The sequence below is a fragment of the Oppia nitens genome, unplaced genomic scaffold (genome assembly GCF_028296485.1).
Source record: "Oppia nitens isolate AA-2021 unplaced genomic scaffold, nextdenovo-longstitch-racon4-pilon3 scaffold20_pilon_pilon_pilon, whole genome shotgun sequence".
NCBI lineage: Eukaryota > Metazoa > Arthropoda > Arachnida > Sarcoptiformes > Oppiidae > Oppia > Oppia nitens.
Genome location: NW_026533200.1, coordinates 260,409 through 278,425, shown reverse-complemented (window position 1 = coordinate 278,425; position 18,017 = coordinate 260,409). Strand labels below are relative to the sequence as shown.

At 17.8% G+C, this 18,017-nt stretch overlaps 2 protein-coding genes across 2 annotated transcripts; both read left to right on the top strand.

Moving 5' to 3' along the window:
• Positions 1 to 255: 255 nt before the first annotated feature.
• Positions 256 to 1,091, top strand: LOC128953208 (uncharacterized). Its single transcript, XM_054298685.1, has 3 exons — positions 256 to 469; positions 708 to 926; positions 1,038 to 1,091. The coding sequence occupies exons 1-3, from the start codon at positions 260 to 262 to the stop codon at positions 1,065 to 1,067; spliced, it is 459 nt and encodes a 152-aa protein (XP_054154660.1). The 5' UTR covers positions 256 to 259; the 3' UTR covers positions 1,068 to 1,091.
• A 13,117-nt stretch (positions 1,092 to 14,208) lies between these two features.
• LOC128953203 (probable chitinase 10) lies at positions 14,209 to 17,475 on the top strand. Its single transcript, XM_054298678.1, has 4 exons — positions 14,209 to 14,734; positions 16,415 to 16,524; positions 16,589 to 16,948; positions 17,284 to 17,475. The coding sequence occupies exons 1-4, from the start codon at positions 14,222 to 14,224 to the stop codon at positions 17,453 to 17,455; spliced, it is 1,155 nt and encodes a 384-aa protein (XP_054154653.1). The 5' UTR covers positions 14,209 to 14,221; the 3' UTR covers positions 17,456 to 17,475.
• Positions 17,476 to 18,017: the final 542 nt, after the last annotated feature.

The window sequence follows — 18,017 nt, the reverse complement described above, 5'->3', positions numbered from 1 at the left end:
CATTATTTTTATTTAATATTTGATCAGTGTACAATATATATATATATATATATATATATATATATATATATATAACAAATATATCAATCAATTAATTGTTTATAAAATGTCAAAAGTTTAAGCAATGCTTTAACAATAAAAAAATAATAATAAATGTAAATAAAAATTTTAGGTATATATATATATTTAAAAATTTATATAAATATAGTTAAAAAAAAATTTTATTTATCTAAAAATCATGTTTAACAAAACTAAAATTATGTATTTTACTATATTAACAGTATTATTATTATTGTTAAACTGTACATGGTCAATTCATGGCGATGATACTAATGATAATTATAATAAATTTGTTCAAACATTTTGTATGCCCAACAAAACCGATACCCAAACCGTACGCAAAGTTAATCAATGTTCAGATGAAAGCTATAAACTATTGGACGAAAAACATCAGAAATTTTTCGATAAAGTAATATAATATCAAATATATATTTATTAATTAAATTTTATGATAAAGTAATTTAAATTATTACTAAAACAACAAAATATTTATAACAAAAAATTAATTAATTGATTATTTTATTTTATTGATTTAATAATTTAGTTTAAAACTTATTGTTTTCAACAACAAAAAATCTAATTAATTTATTTTTTAAGTTCAAAAAAAAATCAATTAATTAATTAATATTTTATTTCATTTTTTTTAGTTAAAAACGTTTTGTAGGGAATGTGTGACCGGAAAGGATAGTGAAGTCAAGGGCTATACTTTGGTTGATATGTCGGACACTCGGGTAAAGTCTACGTTAATCCGGTATTGTTGGCCATCCTATGTTGACTGTTATGTACAAAAATATAAATCGCTTAGTGATGATGATAAAAAATTGGCTAAAGATATTAACAATAATAATGCTAATGATAAATTTAAGGTATTTAAAAAAATTAATTAATTAATTTATAAATTTTAAAATTATTTTTTAATAATTATAAATTGATATTTTTTAATTAAAATAAAAATAATTTGTATTTTTTTTGTATAGGAATGTGTCAATCAAGTGGTTAAAATATAAATCAAAATTGAAAAAATTGGGAAAATTTTACTTGATCAAATACAATTATTATTATTTTTTGTTAAAAAAATTATAAACAATTATGGTTTAATTATTTTATAAATTATCAAAAATGTGTTTTTATTAAAAATTATTATAATCCAAATGTTTTTAGGATATATATATAATTTAATTGTTTTAAAAAATTATTATTATTATTAAATTTGATTATTAATAAATTGCAACAAAAAAAATCAATAGTTTTTTAAAAAATTATTTTATAATAAACAAACAAAATAAACTATAATACAATAACTAAATATTAGTGTAAATAATATATATTTTTATATAATCTATAAAATATTTTTAAATCAATAATTTAAAGTCTATATAATTTATATATAATATAAAACTACTTACAAGTTAGTAATATCTAAAAAATAACATATTTTTAAAATAATATATCTAATAATTTTAATTAATATTTGTAATTTAATATTTGATCAGTTATTACAATGTAACTATCAAACATATCAATCAATAATTGTTTGTTTGTCAAAAAATTTAAAAATAAAATTTTTATCTATATATATATATATGTAATTAATTTTTTAAAATAAACATTATTATTTGTATTTTTTGTTTCATTTTTTACATAAAAAAATTAATTTATTTTTATTATCTAAAAAATGTTTAACAAAACTCAAAAAATAATGAATTTTACTATATAAACAAAAATTATATATATATATAATATTAAATTTTATATTTATGTTTAATAAACAAAATTAATAGATAGAAAAAAATGCCAAATCAGGTAAAAAAATCATTTAAAATATTTAATCATATATTTATCAATATTTTTTATATATACAGTATATATTAGTATATATTATAATTATTAGCATATTAGTTATTTTTAAAAGATAATAATTTTACACCAAATGCTCAACAAACAAAAAATATATAAATGTAAATAAAATTTTAGATATAAATATATTACTACATATATAATTTGAAGTTTTTAACTAAATGTAAATATATATATATAATTTGAGGGTTTTTTTTATTAAAAAAAATATATTTATATAAATGTTTAACAAAAATAAAATTATCTATTTTACAATATTAACATCATTAGTATTGTTAAATTGTACATGGTCAATTTATAGTGATGATGATTATACTAAATTTGTTTCGGCATTTTGCGTGCCCAACAAAACCGATACCCAAACCGTACAAAATGTTAACCAATGTTTCGATAAATACTATAAACAATTGGACGAAAAACATCAGAAATTTTTCGATAAAGTAATTAATTAATTATTTTTTTTATAAAAATATTTTAGTTTAAAATAAAAATTATTTATTTATTTTTTTTTGATAATTAAAAGTTAGAAACGTTTTGTACGGAATGTGTCTCCGGAAAGGACAGTAAAGTCACTGCCTATACATTGGTTGATATGTCGGACACTCGGGTAAAGTCAATGTTAATCCGTTTTTGTTGGTCATCCTATCTGTACTGTTATTTACCAAAGTTTGAATTGTTAAGCGACGATGATAAAAAATTGGCCAATGATATTGATAATAATAATAATAATAATAATAATAATGCTAATGATAAATTTTGGGTATTTAAAAAAACAAAATTATTTTTATATATTTTGAAAATAAAATATTGTTTATTTTTTGTTTAAATAATAAATAATTATTATTTGCTTATTTTTTTATATAGGAATGTGTCAATCAAGTGGTTAATATTGAATAAAATCTGAAAATTTTTTTTTCATTAACTAATAAAACAACTTAAAAAAATGACAAAAATTATGTTTTAAAACAATTGATTTATAACATTAAATATCATTTAATTATTAATGTATCAAATGTTTATTATTATTATTATTTTAAATATGTTTTAAAATTTTATGTTTTAGCTAAATCTGTTTTAAAATGATTTTATTTAAATATTTAAATTGTATTTTTTAGATCTATAAAAATTTGATTATTAGTAAATTGCATAAATAATTGAATTATTTTTATTTAAAAATTATTATGTAAAAATTAAAATTACAAAAAAAGTTCTTAGTGTTTATTTAATTTTTAATTTTCTTAAATTTATAAATAAACTGTAAAAATATAACTAACTATAAAATGTGTACTTTTAATATCACTATATAAAAAAGTTTATATAATATCAAACTAACTACAAGTTAGTAATATTTATAAAAATAATATTTTTTTTAAAATTAAAACTATACATTTATTTTGCTTAAATTACAAAATTTATTTATATGTAAAAAAATATTCATATCAATCATAATTTTTAATTAATATTTGTATTTTTAATATTTGATCAGTTATTACAATATAAATATCTAAACATATCAATCACTCAAATTGTTTGTCACAAAAAAAATAATAAATGCAAATAAAAATTTATATATATATATATATATAAGTATATAAATCTAATTTAAATTTAATGTTTCAAAAAATATTAATTAAATTTTATTAAAAATAATAATAATATTATTTTCATTATCCCCAAAAAAAATGTTTAACAATATTAAAAAAATATTGTATTTTATTGTACTAACAGTATTACTGGTATTGTTAAATTGTACATGGTCAATTCATGGCCACAATAATGATGATAATATGAAACAATTTATTCAAGCATTTTGTTTGCCCAACAAAACCGATACCCAAACCGTACGCCAAGTAAACCAATGTTGCGATAAAAGCTATAAACTAATGGACGAAAAACATCAAAAATTTTATGATAAAGTAATTAATAATTTTTTTTCACTAAAATTTTTTTTTTAATAAAATTAATGATTTTATAAAAAAAAAAATATTTATTTATATATTTTATGTTCAAAAAAATTATTTTCTTATATTTTTGTGTTCAAAAAAATTATTTTCTTATATTTTTGTGTTCAAAAAAATTATTTTCTTATATTTTTGTGTTCAAAAAAATTATTTTCTTATATTTTTGTGTTCAAAAAATTATTTATTTATATATTTTATGTTCAAAAAAATTATTTTCTTATATTTTTGTGTTCAAAAAATTATTTATTTATATATTTTATGTTCAAAAAAATTATTTTCTTATATTTTTATGTTCAAAAAATTATTTAATTTTATTATATTTTGTTTTTTTTAGTTAAAAACTTTTCGCATGGATTGTATCACCGGAAAGGACAGTGAAGTCACTGACTATAAATTGGTTGATATGTCGGACGCATCGGTAAAGTCAACGTTAATCCGGTACTGTTGGTCATCCTATGCGGACTGTTATAGACCTAAATTTCAATCGTTAAGTGATGATGATAAAAAATTGGCCCATGATAATAAATTAGCTAATGATAAATTTAAAGTATGTATAATTTTTTTTAATAATATTTATTAATTTAGAAAAATAGTTTATTAATTTTTAAAATAGTTTAATAAGTTATAAAATAATTTATTAATTTTTAAAATAATTTATTAATTTTTAAAATAATTTATTAATTTTTAAAATAATTTATTAATTTTTAAAATAATTTATTAATTTTTAAAATAATTTATTAATTTTTAAAATAATTTATTAATTTTTAAAATAATTTATTAATTTTGAAAATAGTTTTTAATTAAGAAAAATAGTTTATTATTTTAGAAAAAAATTATTTAATTTATTATTAACTATTATTAATCTATTGTTTATTATTTATGTATTAATAGGAGTGTATCAATCAAGTGGTTAATAGTAAATAGATTTAAATATTACTGGAAATTATAGTTTCAACAAACAAACAAAAATTTATTAAAAAAATATGCTTTAATTATCTTTAAAAAATAATTTACAAAAAAATGTATGAATTATTTATGTATCAAAATTTTTAGAAAAAATATATAAAATATTGAAATTTATTTATATATTATTTTTTTGTGACTTATTTATGTTTGACTTATAATATTTTATTATTAATAAATTGTAATAACAAACAAACAAACAAATATCTGTAAATTTGTTTTATTTATTAATTTAAAGTTTATAATTATTATTATCTAGTTATAAATTTTTTATACTATTTTTAAATAATATTATATGTAAAATATAAATCATTAAATCAATTTAATTAGCAATTATAAAACTGTAGTTTATTTTTATTAATGATCCATAAAATTACTATTTAGTTTATAAATTTTAAATAAATTATTAAAAAAAATCTAAGACTAATGATTGTTATTAAAATAAATTAGATTTTGAAAAACAAAACAAAAAATAACATTTTAAATACTAATTCATAAAATTATATAATACTATATATACTGTACTTTATATCCTCTTTAAGTATTAAAGTATAACTAAATAAATACTATTATTATTATACTATTTGATAAAAAAATATTTAAACATATTTACAAATATTTATCTAAAAATATCTTAATTTTTTTTTAAAAAATATATCAATCATAATTTATTATTATTATTATCATTTAATATTTGATTTATATAAAAAAAATTTATCAAATCTATCAATCAATTATTTATAATGTAAATAAAATTATATCTATATATATATATATATAATATATATGCAAAAAATTTAATTTTATTTTATTTTATTAATTTATAGATTTAAAAAATATGTTTAACCAAACTATACTAATGTTTATCAGTCTAGTAATATTAGTATTGTTAAACTGTACATGGTCAATTAATGGCCATAATAATAATTACCGACAATTTGTTTCGGCATTTTGTTTGCCTAACAAAACCGATACCCAAACCGTACGCCAATTAAACCAATGTTCAGATCAATGCTATAAACTAATGGATGAAAAAAGTCAGAAATTATTTGATAAAGTATTTAAAAAAATATAAATTATTTAATTAATTTTTATAATACAAAAAAATTATTTAATTCAATTTTATGTTCAAAAAAATCTATTTAATTTTTGTTTTATATTAAAATAATTTATTTAATTTTTTTATATATAAAAAAAATATTATTTAATTTATTTTTATGTTCAAAAAAATCTATTTAATTTATTTTTATATATAAAAAAAATATTATTTAATTTAGTTTTATGTTCAAAAAAATCTATTTAATTTATTTTTATGTTCAAAAAAATATTATTTAATTTATTTTTATGTTCAAAAAAATCTATTTAATTTAGTTTTATGTTCAAAAAAAAATCTATTTAATTTAGGTTTATGTTCAAAAAAAAATCTATTTATTTATATTATATTTGATTTTGATTTTTCAGTTAAAAACATTTCGCACGGAATGTGTGTCCGGAAAGGATAGTAAAGTCAAGGGCTATACTTTGGTTGATATGTCGGACACTCGGGTAAAGTCAACGCTAATCCAGTACTGTTGGTCATCCTATATGGACTGCTATAGACCAATGTATCAATCATTGAGCGATAATGATAAACTATTGATTCAGGATAATAAAATTGTTAATGATAAATTTAACGTAAGTTAATTATATGATTAAAATATTTAGTAATTTTTAATTATATTTAAATTTTTTTCAAAAATAAAGCAATTTTTTGTTTTCAAATAAAACTTAATGATCTAATTATTATTAAATAATTTGTTTTTATTTGTTTTGATTGTTTGTTTAACTATCTATAGGAATGTGTCAATAAAGTGGTTAATATTAAATAGAGAAACAAAAAAAATAAAATAAAATTATAAATTTATAAATTTGTTTATAATTTTTTAACAAATATTTTTTAATTATCTAATAAATTTACTAAAATGTTATTTTAAAATTTATGTTATTAATAAAAATTTTATTTTATATATATTTATATATATATTATAAATTTTATTTATTGTTCATATAATCTAATTGTTATTTTATTATTTAGTAATTGAATTGAATTGCAATAATAAATAGTTATTTTATAAATAATATAGTAAAACACTTTATAAACTTTAATTTAATTTTTAAAAAGTTTTTAAAAGTTTTTTTTTAAAAAAAACTGTAATAACATAACTTATGGTTACAGTAATAATAAATTTGTAAAAAAAATAATAGTTATTTTGTATCTATTAATACTGATTCATATATATATTTAAAAAAAAAATATTATAATAAAGTCTACAAAAGTATAACAAAATATTTAGTAATAATTATGAAATAATATTTATTGTATTAAAAAAAATAGTATTAAAATTACATCATTATTTGCTTACATTATAAAATCTGTTTAAATTATTATTATTATTAGTATTACAAAAATTTATTTAACAAAATATTAACAAAAAAAATAAAAAAAATAAATAAATTTAAATTTCACAGTTATCATTCATAAATTTTGTTTCAAATTTTTTATTTATAAAAAAATATCAATTAAATAAATATTGCTAATATTTAGTTAGAAAAAAATAATATTATTTATTATACAATATATTACATAAATAAAATATTAATACAACTAATAAATAATTACACTAAATAAACACACATATATATCAATCAAAAATAAAAATAATTATTTATTTATTATATTTTTGAAAAAATAATTTATTTGATCAATGTGCAATAATTATATAAAAAATAAAATTGTTCAAATAAATTGTATCAAGTGTATATAAATAAAAAAAACTAATCTAAAAATTTTATAAATAATATTTAATATAAATTAACTATAAAAAAAAATTTTTTGTTAACATTTTTTTTAAAATAAATTATTAATAATGTTAAATAATAATAAATATAGTATAATATTATTTGTATCGCTAATAATAAATTGTACATGGGTAATTACCGATTCGGATATTATCGGCAGTATTGTCGACTATAATAAATTTGTTCAAGCATTTTGCGTGCCCAACAAAACCGATACCCAAACCGTACGCCAAGTTAATCAATGTTACGATCAATGCTATAAACTAATGGACGAAAAAATGCAAAAATTTTATGATAAAGTAATTAAATTATTTAAAACAACAAAAAAAATTATACAAAAATTAATTTATTTTTGATTTAATAATTTAGTTGAAAACTTTATGTTCAAAAAAAAATCTATTTAATTTATTTTTTAAGTTCAAAAAATATATTAAATTTATTTATTATGTTAAAAAAATTCCTATTAAATTTATTTTTTATGTTCAAAATTTTTTTTAAAAATTAATTTATATTTTATTTTTTTAAGTTAAATAATTTACAGTCGGATTGTGTCACAGGAAAGGACAGTGAAGTCAAGGGCTATACTTTGGTTGATATGTCGGACACTCGGGTAAAGTCAACGTTAATCCAGTACTGTTGGCCATCCTATCTGGACTGCTATAAGACTAAAATTGATACCCAATTAACTAGTGATGAGAAAAAAATGATTTGTTCGGATAAAAATGCTAATGAAAAATATAAGGTATTTATTATTTAAAAAAAATTATTTAATTTTTTTAAAATTTTAATTAAATTTTTAATTAGTATATAACTATTGATTTTTTTTGTTTTATTAATTAATTAATTTTTATTTTTATTTTTTTGAAACTATTTATTTTAATTAGGTATGTATTAATCAAGCGTTAAATATTAAATAACAATAAAAATGGATTTAAAAAATTTATTACTAATTAAAAATATTAATTATAATTTTAAAAACACAAAATGTTTTTTATTTTAAATATCTATTTAAATATCTAATGATTAAATCATTGAATGTTTTTTTTTAAAAATTGTCATTTTATTTAATAAAAAAATATAATGTATTAATGTTTTATAAGTTTGAAATATAGAAATGTTTTTTCACATATATTCTAATTGTATTTTTTTTAATAATAATTAAATATTATTATTTCAATTATTTATTAATAAATTTTTTTAAATTATAAATTAAAAAAGTTTATTATATAACAAAATTATTGCATTATAAAAATATAATTTTACATAACAAACAATAATGACTTAAATAAAATTTAATTTTTAACTTATATATCTATAATATAGTATTTAATATAAATATCTTTTTTTTATAAAACTTATAATAACTTATGGTTACTATAATAATATAATTTTATGAATTTATAATTATTTATATAACTTATTTATATATTAATTTTGTTATTATTATGTCTATATAATTATAACTTAAACATTTCGTAATATTTATAAAATAATATAAAAATTACATAATTATTTTGTTTACGTTAAAAAATCTGTTTAAATTATAATTATTACAAAAAAAAATTATTAATAAAAATTTCATTAAAATATTATGCTTTTCAATCATAAATAATTTTATTTAAAAAATATCAATTTACTACTAGCAATAATAATAATAAAATAAACATTGTAATTTTATTTATTTTAATTTAAGTAATAAAGGTGCAAAATAAAAATTTAATTACAGTAAACAAACATATATATACATATATACATATATATACATACCGTATATATACATATATATATACATACCGTATATATAGATCAATCAAAAATCAATTATTAGTATTAAAAAAAAATATTACATATTTATTTTATTTATTTGATCAATGTGCAATTAGATATTGTTAAATTGTTCAAATAAATTATCCAGCATATATAAATAAATAAAAAAATTTAATTTAAACAATTTTAATAAATACGAAATTAATATTTAATTATTTTTTTTATTAGAGTAAAAATTATTTAATAAATTTTACTTTTTAAGAAAAATGTTAAATAAATGTTTAATATTTTCATTATTATTATTAATAAATTGTACATGGGTAATTTCAAGCGATACTGATACTGACTATTATAATAGATTTATTCAAGCATTTTGTTTGCCTAATAAAACCGATACCCAAACCGTACGTCTAATTAATCAATGTTCCGATCAATACTATTATAAACTATTGGATGAAAAACATCAGAAACTTTATGATAAAGTAATTGTAATTATTTACATAAAAAAATTAATTAATTAATTATTAATATTTTTTTTAAAATTATAATTTAATTATTTAAAACAACAAAATATTTATAACAAAAAAAAATAATTAATTATTTTATTTTATTGATTTAATAATATAGTTTAAAACTTATTGTTTTTAACAACAACAAAAATCTATTAAATTTATTTTTTAAGTTCAAAAAATATATTAAATTTATTTTTTAAGTTCAAAAAAATATATTAAATTTATTTTTTAAGTTCAAAAAAAATCTATTAATTAATTTAAATTTTATTTTGTTTTAATAGTTAAAAACTTTGCGCACGGATTGTGTCACAGGAAAGGCTAGTGAAGTCAAGGGCTATACTTTGGTTGATATGTCGGACACTCGGGTAATGTCAACCCTAATCCAGTATTGTTGGCCATCCTATCTGGACTGCTATAAACAAAAGTTAGTCAATGGTCTAACTAGTGATGAGAAACAAAAGAGTTTCAATGATAAAAATATTATTGAAAAATATAGAGTATGTACTCAATAAAAAAAATTTATTTATTATATTTAAAATTTTAATATTTATTTTTTTAATTTTTAGAACTGTGTTAATCAAGCGATTAATATTAAATAAAAATTGTTTTATTATTATTTTAATTTTGTTGTTGAAAATTACACACAAATAAATTGATTTGAATAATAAAAATGATTAATTTAATAAATATTATTGCTTTTGATTTATAAAAAAATATGGTTCAAAAATATTTTTATAATTAATATTTAAATAATTATTTTAATTTTAGTTTGTTTTTGTTTTATAATAATTATAAGTATATTATTATAATTATTTATTTTATTGATTATAAAAATTAATAATCAATAACTTTGTATATTTTTAATAAGCTATTAATTATTAGATTTTAACATAAAATTAATTAAAAATACATGAAAATAATGAATTATTTTTTTAAAAAATTATTTATCACAAAAAAATAAATAAATTTTTTATATTAATTACATTCAGAAAATAATTTTTAAATAAATCTAAATTAGTTTATTGATATAAATATAATCAAATAAATAGTTTTTTTTTATTTTTTCTTATTTAATATATTATTAATTAGCTATTTTTACGGCTCAACCAAAATATAACCACCAGGTGCTTGATCATCATCATTATCATCCATACTATGCCAGCACCTGGACATACATTTGCCTTTGATTTGTATAATAAATTTTGTTTGCCTAAGCGATTGCATTTGTATACCAAAAACATCTACCTGTCCTCCTCTACCAGTAGCACCAGTAGTATCAATCATGGGCTTATATGCATTCACAGTCATCACTGTATCGCCATGGCATATACTACCTGGGCTAACAGTGCCCATAGTTAATTCATATGTAGTACCTGGATGATTCAAAATTAAATATATATATATATATACATGTACATTTTTAATTATTTAAATATATATTTCAATATACCATTAATCGATACCATATAGATGTCCATATTGGATATAGGTAAATAAGTGATTATTATTTTACCATGATCAATTAATTTAGCTTGGTAAGTTATAGGCAATACAAAATGTTGCCAACCATTGACTGCTATTGTATTTAGTTTAGCTATAAATGGTAACTAAATATTTTATATAAATTATGAAAAATTTATATAATAAAACATTAATTAATTTAATTAATTATTTTTTAAAAAAATAATAATTATTATTATTTTCAATTAAATTTGTTACCATACTTTTGTTGGCCACAATTGATCGATAGGTAGTGATGTAATATTTAATGATATATCCGTTAATATTGATTGTTTAGTACATAATTTTGTTGATTTATAAATAGATAGAAATGTTTGTATAAATGGTGTAAATTCTAGATAATAATAATAATAATAAAAATAATAATTTTTATAAATTATAATTAATATTATATATTAATAGGGTCCGGGCAAGTTCCCCTCAATTGTTTTATATATATATATTTTTTAAAAAAATATATATAAATTTATAATATTAAAATTTTATAGTTTATAGTTTATAATATAATAATAATAATATTATTATATATATATTAATAGGGTTCGGGCAAGTTCCCCTCAATTGTTTTATATATTTATTTTTTAAAAATAAATAAACCCCTAATTGGTTATATGCTTTCCCCCCATGGAAATTTCTAAGTAAATTCCTAATTTTTTGATGGAAAAAATTGGGGGGGGGGAATTGCCCAAACCCTATGTATTTATAATATATACTGTATATATATATATAGTTTATGCCACATAAAAGTTTAAATTCAAGTAATATTATATAATGTTTTAGCAAGATAAACTTTACCTAATATAAGCTAATTGTATATATTATATTACCTTGCTTAGCTTAAAATTAACTATTAGCAAAAAAAATATTACTAAAAAAAATTTAAACTTAATTTAATTAGCATTATATGTATATAAAAAATATAAATAAAYTTAACTTACTAAATTTCATTTTATTTATATTATTTTTCACATTTGAATAGTGTTGTTTGATAATATCCCGAAAAAATCTAACCGCATCCCGGTTTAGTTTATCTAATTGTTGTTTTACCAGTAGATGACCATGGTCATAATCATCATCATCATCACTACTATTATTGGCTAGATTGTTTAACAAATTATACATACCCGTTTCTACTAGATCGGGTATCTGTCCCATTAGTCGGGTATTACTAGTAGTTGTATGGACCGGGTTTGTAAATAGCGCTAATATTTTTGTTAAATAATAACTATTATTATTATTATTATTATTATCACTATTGATATCAATGGCAATGATTTTTCTAATGTCGTCCCCGTTGTTGTCGACGTGTATCTCATTGTTACATAAATAAGTTACTAATAAGTATTGATAATAATAATAATAATAATAATAATTTTTAAAAAATATTTTTGTAAAATATAACAATAAAAAAATACTTACCAATAATTATAATAAATAAAATCAAACAATTAATTAAATTAAAATTTATGAATTTAGTTTTTAGCATAGACATTATTATTATTTAATTTTTTTAAATTATAAATTTTTTATAATTAAGCTAGTTTATAAATAAAATATTTTTTAGTTAAAAAAATTAATAAACAAAAATAATAATATTGATTATACTTAAAAAAAATTATAACAATAACAATATATGTTAAAAATAATTTTAACCAAATAAATAAATTAATTAATTAAATGATTTATTTAGGTCATAATTTTTATTAGTTTTATTTTTTTTATTAAAATAAAAATAATATAGTTTTTTTAGTTTTATCAAATAAATATATTTTTAAAAAATGTTATTTATTTGTCAAATTAACACAAGTGTAATAAGTTATTAATTAATAAAATAAAAAATAAATTGATAAGTATTTTATTAACTATAAAAAACAATTATTTTTTACATTTAGTTTTATTATTTTATTTTTGAAAATAAACTAATAATTAATCAATTAGTTAAAAACACTATTCAATAAATATAATAAAAAAATTAAAAAAAAATTATTTGATAGAAAATGTGTGATAAAAAAATTAATATTATATTAAATTTTTTTTTATTAATAATTGTTTTAAATTAATAAAATTTAATTTAAACTAGATTTGTCTAATTAAATTTTTAAATTTAAAAAAAATATTTTTTTTAATAATTTTGTGCAAATATTTAATAATTATTATAATAAAGATATTATATTACAGTATAATAACAATAAAATTATATGACTGTATAAATAAATAATTATTAATAATAATACCTTATTTGATTTGACAGTAAATGTTATAAAATTTAAATTTAAATCATTATGATTATTGAAAAAAATAATTATTATTATAAATAAATTAATCTAATGTTTAAATACTAGAAATATTATAAAAATATTAATAAATTAACAATCAATTTAGTAATATAGATATATTATTATTTTAGTTTTATCTAATCAAAAAAATAAAAACTAAAACTAAATTAATTAACTAATGATAAATGTTATTATTATTGTATTTTTTTTATTGAAAAACACTTGTTATCTATAAAAAAAAATTTTTTTTACTTATACAGTATATATAACTAAATGAGCTAGCTAAAAAAAATTTAATTATAAAAGTGACATTGAATATTGTTTTTTATAAATATAATACAGTATAATAATATTTATGTATATTTTTTATTATACCCAAAAAAAATAATAATTTTCCAATAATATAAATATATATTTAATTTATTTTTTTATATTTTTATTATTATTAAATTAAATCTCAATTCAAATGAATTGTTTTCCACAAACAGTTAATTATTTTGTAGGCCTGTGCTGCCTATTATTGTGTTATACGGCACTGGTAGCTAATGGCCAACAATCGCAACGTTTAGTATGCTATTGGCTACACGGTAATGGCCCGGTAGGTAATCTGGACCCCCAGTCATGTACGCACATACATTACTCGTTTTTGACATTGGACCCGGACCAACTGGTCATGCGGTTTGGTAGTCCCGGTGAAATACAGGGCGATCTCAAACAGCTACTGGGGTTGAAAGCCCAGTACCCGCAACTGAAAATAGTGGCCGCACTGGGCGGCGGTGGTGACGGCGGTGACGGAAAGTATGGCCGTATGGTTACCAATCAGCAGTCCAGAGCCCGGTTTGTTAGGGAAGCGGTTAAGTTGCTTCTGGAGCACGGGTTGGATGGTCTGGATTTTGATTGGGAATATCCGGCCTGTCCTCAGACAGTATGCGATGATAAACATGCGGCCGAAAAGCCAGCCTTTGCTCAGACACTTAAGGTATGTACCGATATGTATGTGTAAGTATGTATATGTAAGGGTATGTATGTGTATAAGTATGTATGTGTGAGGGTATGTATGTGTAAGTATGTATGTGTGAGGATATGTATGTATGAGGGTATGTATGTGTAAGTATGTATGTGTACTAAGTATGCATGTGTAAGTATGTATGTGTAAGTATGTATGTGTAATAAGTATGTATGTATACCGTATAAGTATGTATGTGTAATAAGTATGTATGTATACCGTATAAGTATGTATGTGTAAGGGTATGAATGTGTAAGTAGGTATGTGTGAGGGTATGTATGTGTAAATATGTATGTGTAATAAGTATGAGTGTGTAAGTATGTATGTGTAGGTATTGTATGTATATTAATATATCTATAATATTAAGCAACTATATGTTGTAATATTAATAGGAAACGACTAGGAAATAAAAAAAATTTAAATAATATAAATATTTAAAAAAATTAGTAATTAATATCCATATCAATAATTTTTTAAAAATTAATATTTTTTATTATTGAAATATTCAAACAGATTAAATAATAGATTGAATTAATTATACAATTAAATTGTATTAATAATAGTTAGTACAGTATTATCTCTTTAAAAACTAAGTTTATATATAATAAATGTTTTATAATATCTATAATAGTATTATAAATATATATAAATATATATTTAAAAAGTTAATTACAATTATATTTATAGTTATTATATATATATCATAATAATTAATTAACAAAAAAAACATGTTTAATAGACTAATATTTTAAATGTTTTAAATAATTATCATTTGGAAATATTTTTTAAAAATTTAATAATTTTAAAAATGTTTTTTTAGTATATTTTTTTTTATTTAAAAAAATGTGCTAACGATTTATTCTAATTTTATTTTTAAAATAATATTTATTATAATATTACAATTAATCAACTATTTTATTTATTACAGTTTATATTATTATTATTATTAATATAAACAATTAATTTAAATTATTTTTAACAAAATTATATACAAGTAGTATTGAATCACTAAAAAATTTAAATATTAAAACAATATTAGTAATATATTTTAATGGATATATTATAATAATATAATTAATAAATTAGATATTATACTAAAAAAAAGTTTATTTAAAAAATCATTAGTTTTTTATCTATTTAATAAAATTAACATGTTATTTATTTTCACTAATTTAATTAAATAAAATTATTATATTAAAAAATAATAAATATTAGTTAAATTAAATATTACAGTTTATCTCACTAAAAAAAATCTTAATTTTTAAATAAATTTTTATTAGATATTTTCAAAAAAAAAATTATTACTAGTTTAGTAATATTCAAAAAATAAAATAAAAACTAAACTTTAGACATATTCATGTAAATAATAATTTTATTATTATAATTATAAAAATAAATGTTTTTATAATTTCTATAATAATATCAATCAAACTTTTAATTGAATTTAATAAAAACTAATTCATAAACTTTAATTTTTTTACATTTATAAACAATTATTAATTAATTAATTAAATTATGAAATTTGATTTAAATTTACTATTTAAATAACTTTATATTTTATTTATTATTATTTTAATAATTTTTATTATAACTTAATATTATTTTTTTTTTTAAATATAATAATTATTGTTATTATTATTATCGTTACGTCAGGAACTGCGGGCCGCGTTTGACTCGAGTGGTCGCCAACTGAGTCTATCGGTAGCGGTAAATGCCGGCCGATGGCTGACCGATAAAGCCTACGACTATCCGACAATGGCCAGGTATGTACATTATGTACTAACCCCATGATATGCTTAACTAACCACTAAACAACTAAACTACCAGTGCCTGCGACTATATTAACGTTATGACCTACGATAACGCTGGCAGTTGGTCGACAGCGACTGGCCATCACTCGGGTTTTGATTGGAGTAAACAGGGTCTACAAATGTGGTCCTCGCAGGGCATACCAAAACAAAAACTACTACTGGGTGTCCCATTCTATGGTATAGCATTTCAATTGAAAAACTCGGGCCAACATGGCCTGAATGCACCCATTCAGGGACCGGCCGGTGCCCTAACCTATCGCCAGGTTTGTCAAGATATCAGACAACAACATTGGATACCTGAGCGCTCCGCGGATGGTCCTATTGCCTATCATGGACTGGATTGGGTCGGCTATGATGACCCGACCAGTGCTTATAAGTTAGTAGTGTATGATTGTGTATGTATGTATGTATGTATGTGTATGTATGTATGTGTGTGTATGTATGTATGTATGTGTGTGTATGTATGTGTGTGTGTTTATGTATATATATATATATATATATATATATATATAAATGTATGTATATGTGTGTATTTATGTGTGTGTGTGTGTGTGTGTGTGTCTGTCTGTGTATAATATGTTAGTGTATGTATGTGTGTGTGTGTGTGTGTTTGTGTGTGTTTGTAGTTGTAGACTACCAGTAGAAATAATTATTGAATTTTTTTAAATTTATTTTTGATTTAATATATTTTTTCTATTCATATATCAATAGTAAAGCCAAATGGGTTCGCGATAACGGTTTCGGCGGTATATTGGTCTGGGAGGTCAGTCAGGATGATATCCGGGGTGAATGTTGTACTAAACAACCGAAACCGATGATCCGGGCACTGGCCTACGGTTTGTTTGGTAAAGGTTCAGATCCATCAACTTATGGCTGTCCATAAAATTGAAATTATTGTTGAAATTATTTTTTTGTTGTTTATTTTTATTAACAAAAAAAATCTAGATGTTTATAACAATTATTATACCAATTTGAATATTATTATTATTTTTTTAGAAATTAATTAATTAATTAATAATTTTATTAATTAACACATAGTGTAATAAATATAAATAATTAACTAAAAATAATGATAAATATGTTAAATTTTTTTATATATTTAATATTTGTAAAAAAAATAATTTTTGATAAGTAATAAGTAAATTGTTTAACAAAAATTATTTTTTGATTCAAACACAATATAAATGTTTAACATTTTAGTCTTTAATTAAATAGTTATAGTTTTTTATCTAATAAAATATTTATTTATTTTTTAGAAAAATAATTACTAAAATTTAAATAAATATTATTTAATTAATATGATTGGCTATTATGCTTTTATCTAATAATTTTAACATATATTATATTATGATAATTATTGCAAATGTATTTTATTACAGTTTATTTTTTTTTTGTTATTTAAAAATAAATATTTATTAAAATTATGTTTTGTTGAAAACAATAGT

What these genes read in the sequence shown, in the direction of transcription:
- LOC128953203 (XM_054298678.1), top strand. Translation starts at nt 14,222, where the DNA reads ATGAATTGTTTTCCACAAACAGTTAATTATTTTGTAGGCCTGTGCTGC. An exon ending in CCTTTGCTCAGACACTTAAG is followed by an intron (nt 14,735 to 16,414) that starts GTATGTACCGAT and finishes TCGTTACGTCAG; the next exon opens with GAACTGCGGGCCGCGTTTGA. An exon ending in GACCCGACCAGTGCTTATAA is followed by an intron (nt 16,949 to 17,283) that starts GTTAGTAGTGTA and finishes ATATATCAATAG; the next exon opens with TAAAGCCAAATGGGTTCGCG.
- LOC128953208 (XM_054298685.1), top strand. Translation starts at nt 260, where the DNA reads ATGTATTTTACTATATTAACAGTATTATTATTATTGTTAAACTGTACA. An exon ending in ATCAGAAATTTTTCGATAAA is followed by an intron (nt 470 to 707) that starts GTAATATAATAT and finishes CATTTTTTTTAG; the next exon opens with TTAAAAACGTTTTGTAGGGA. An exon ending in ATGCTAATGATAAATTTAAG is followed by an intron (nt 927 to 1,037) that starts GTATTTAAAAAA and finishes TTTTTTGTATAG; the next exon opens with GAATGTGTCAATCAAGTGGT.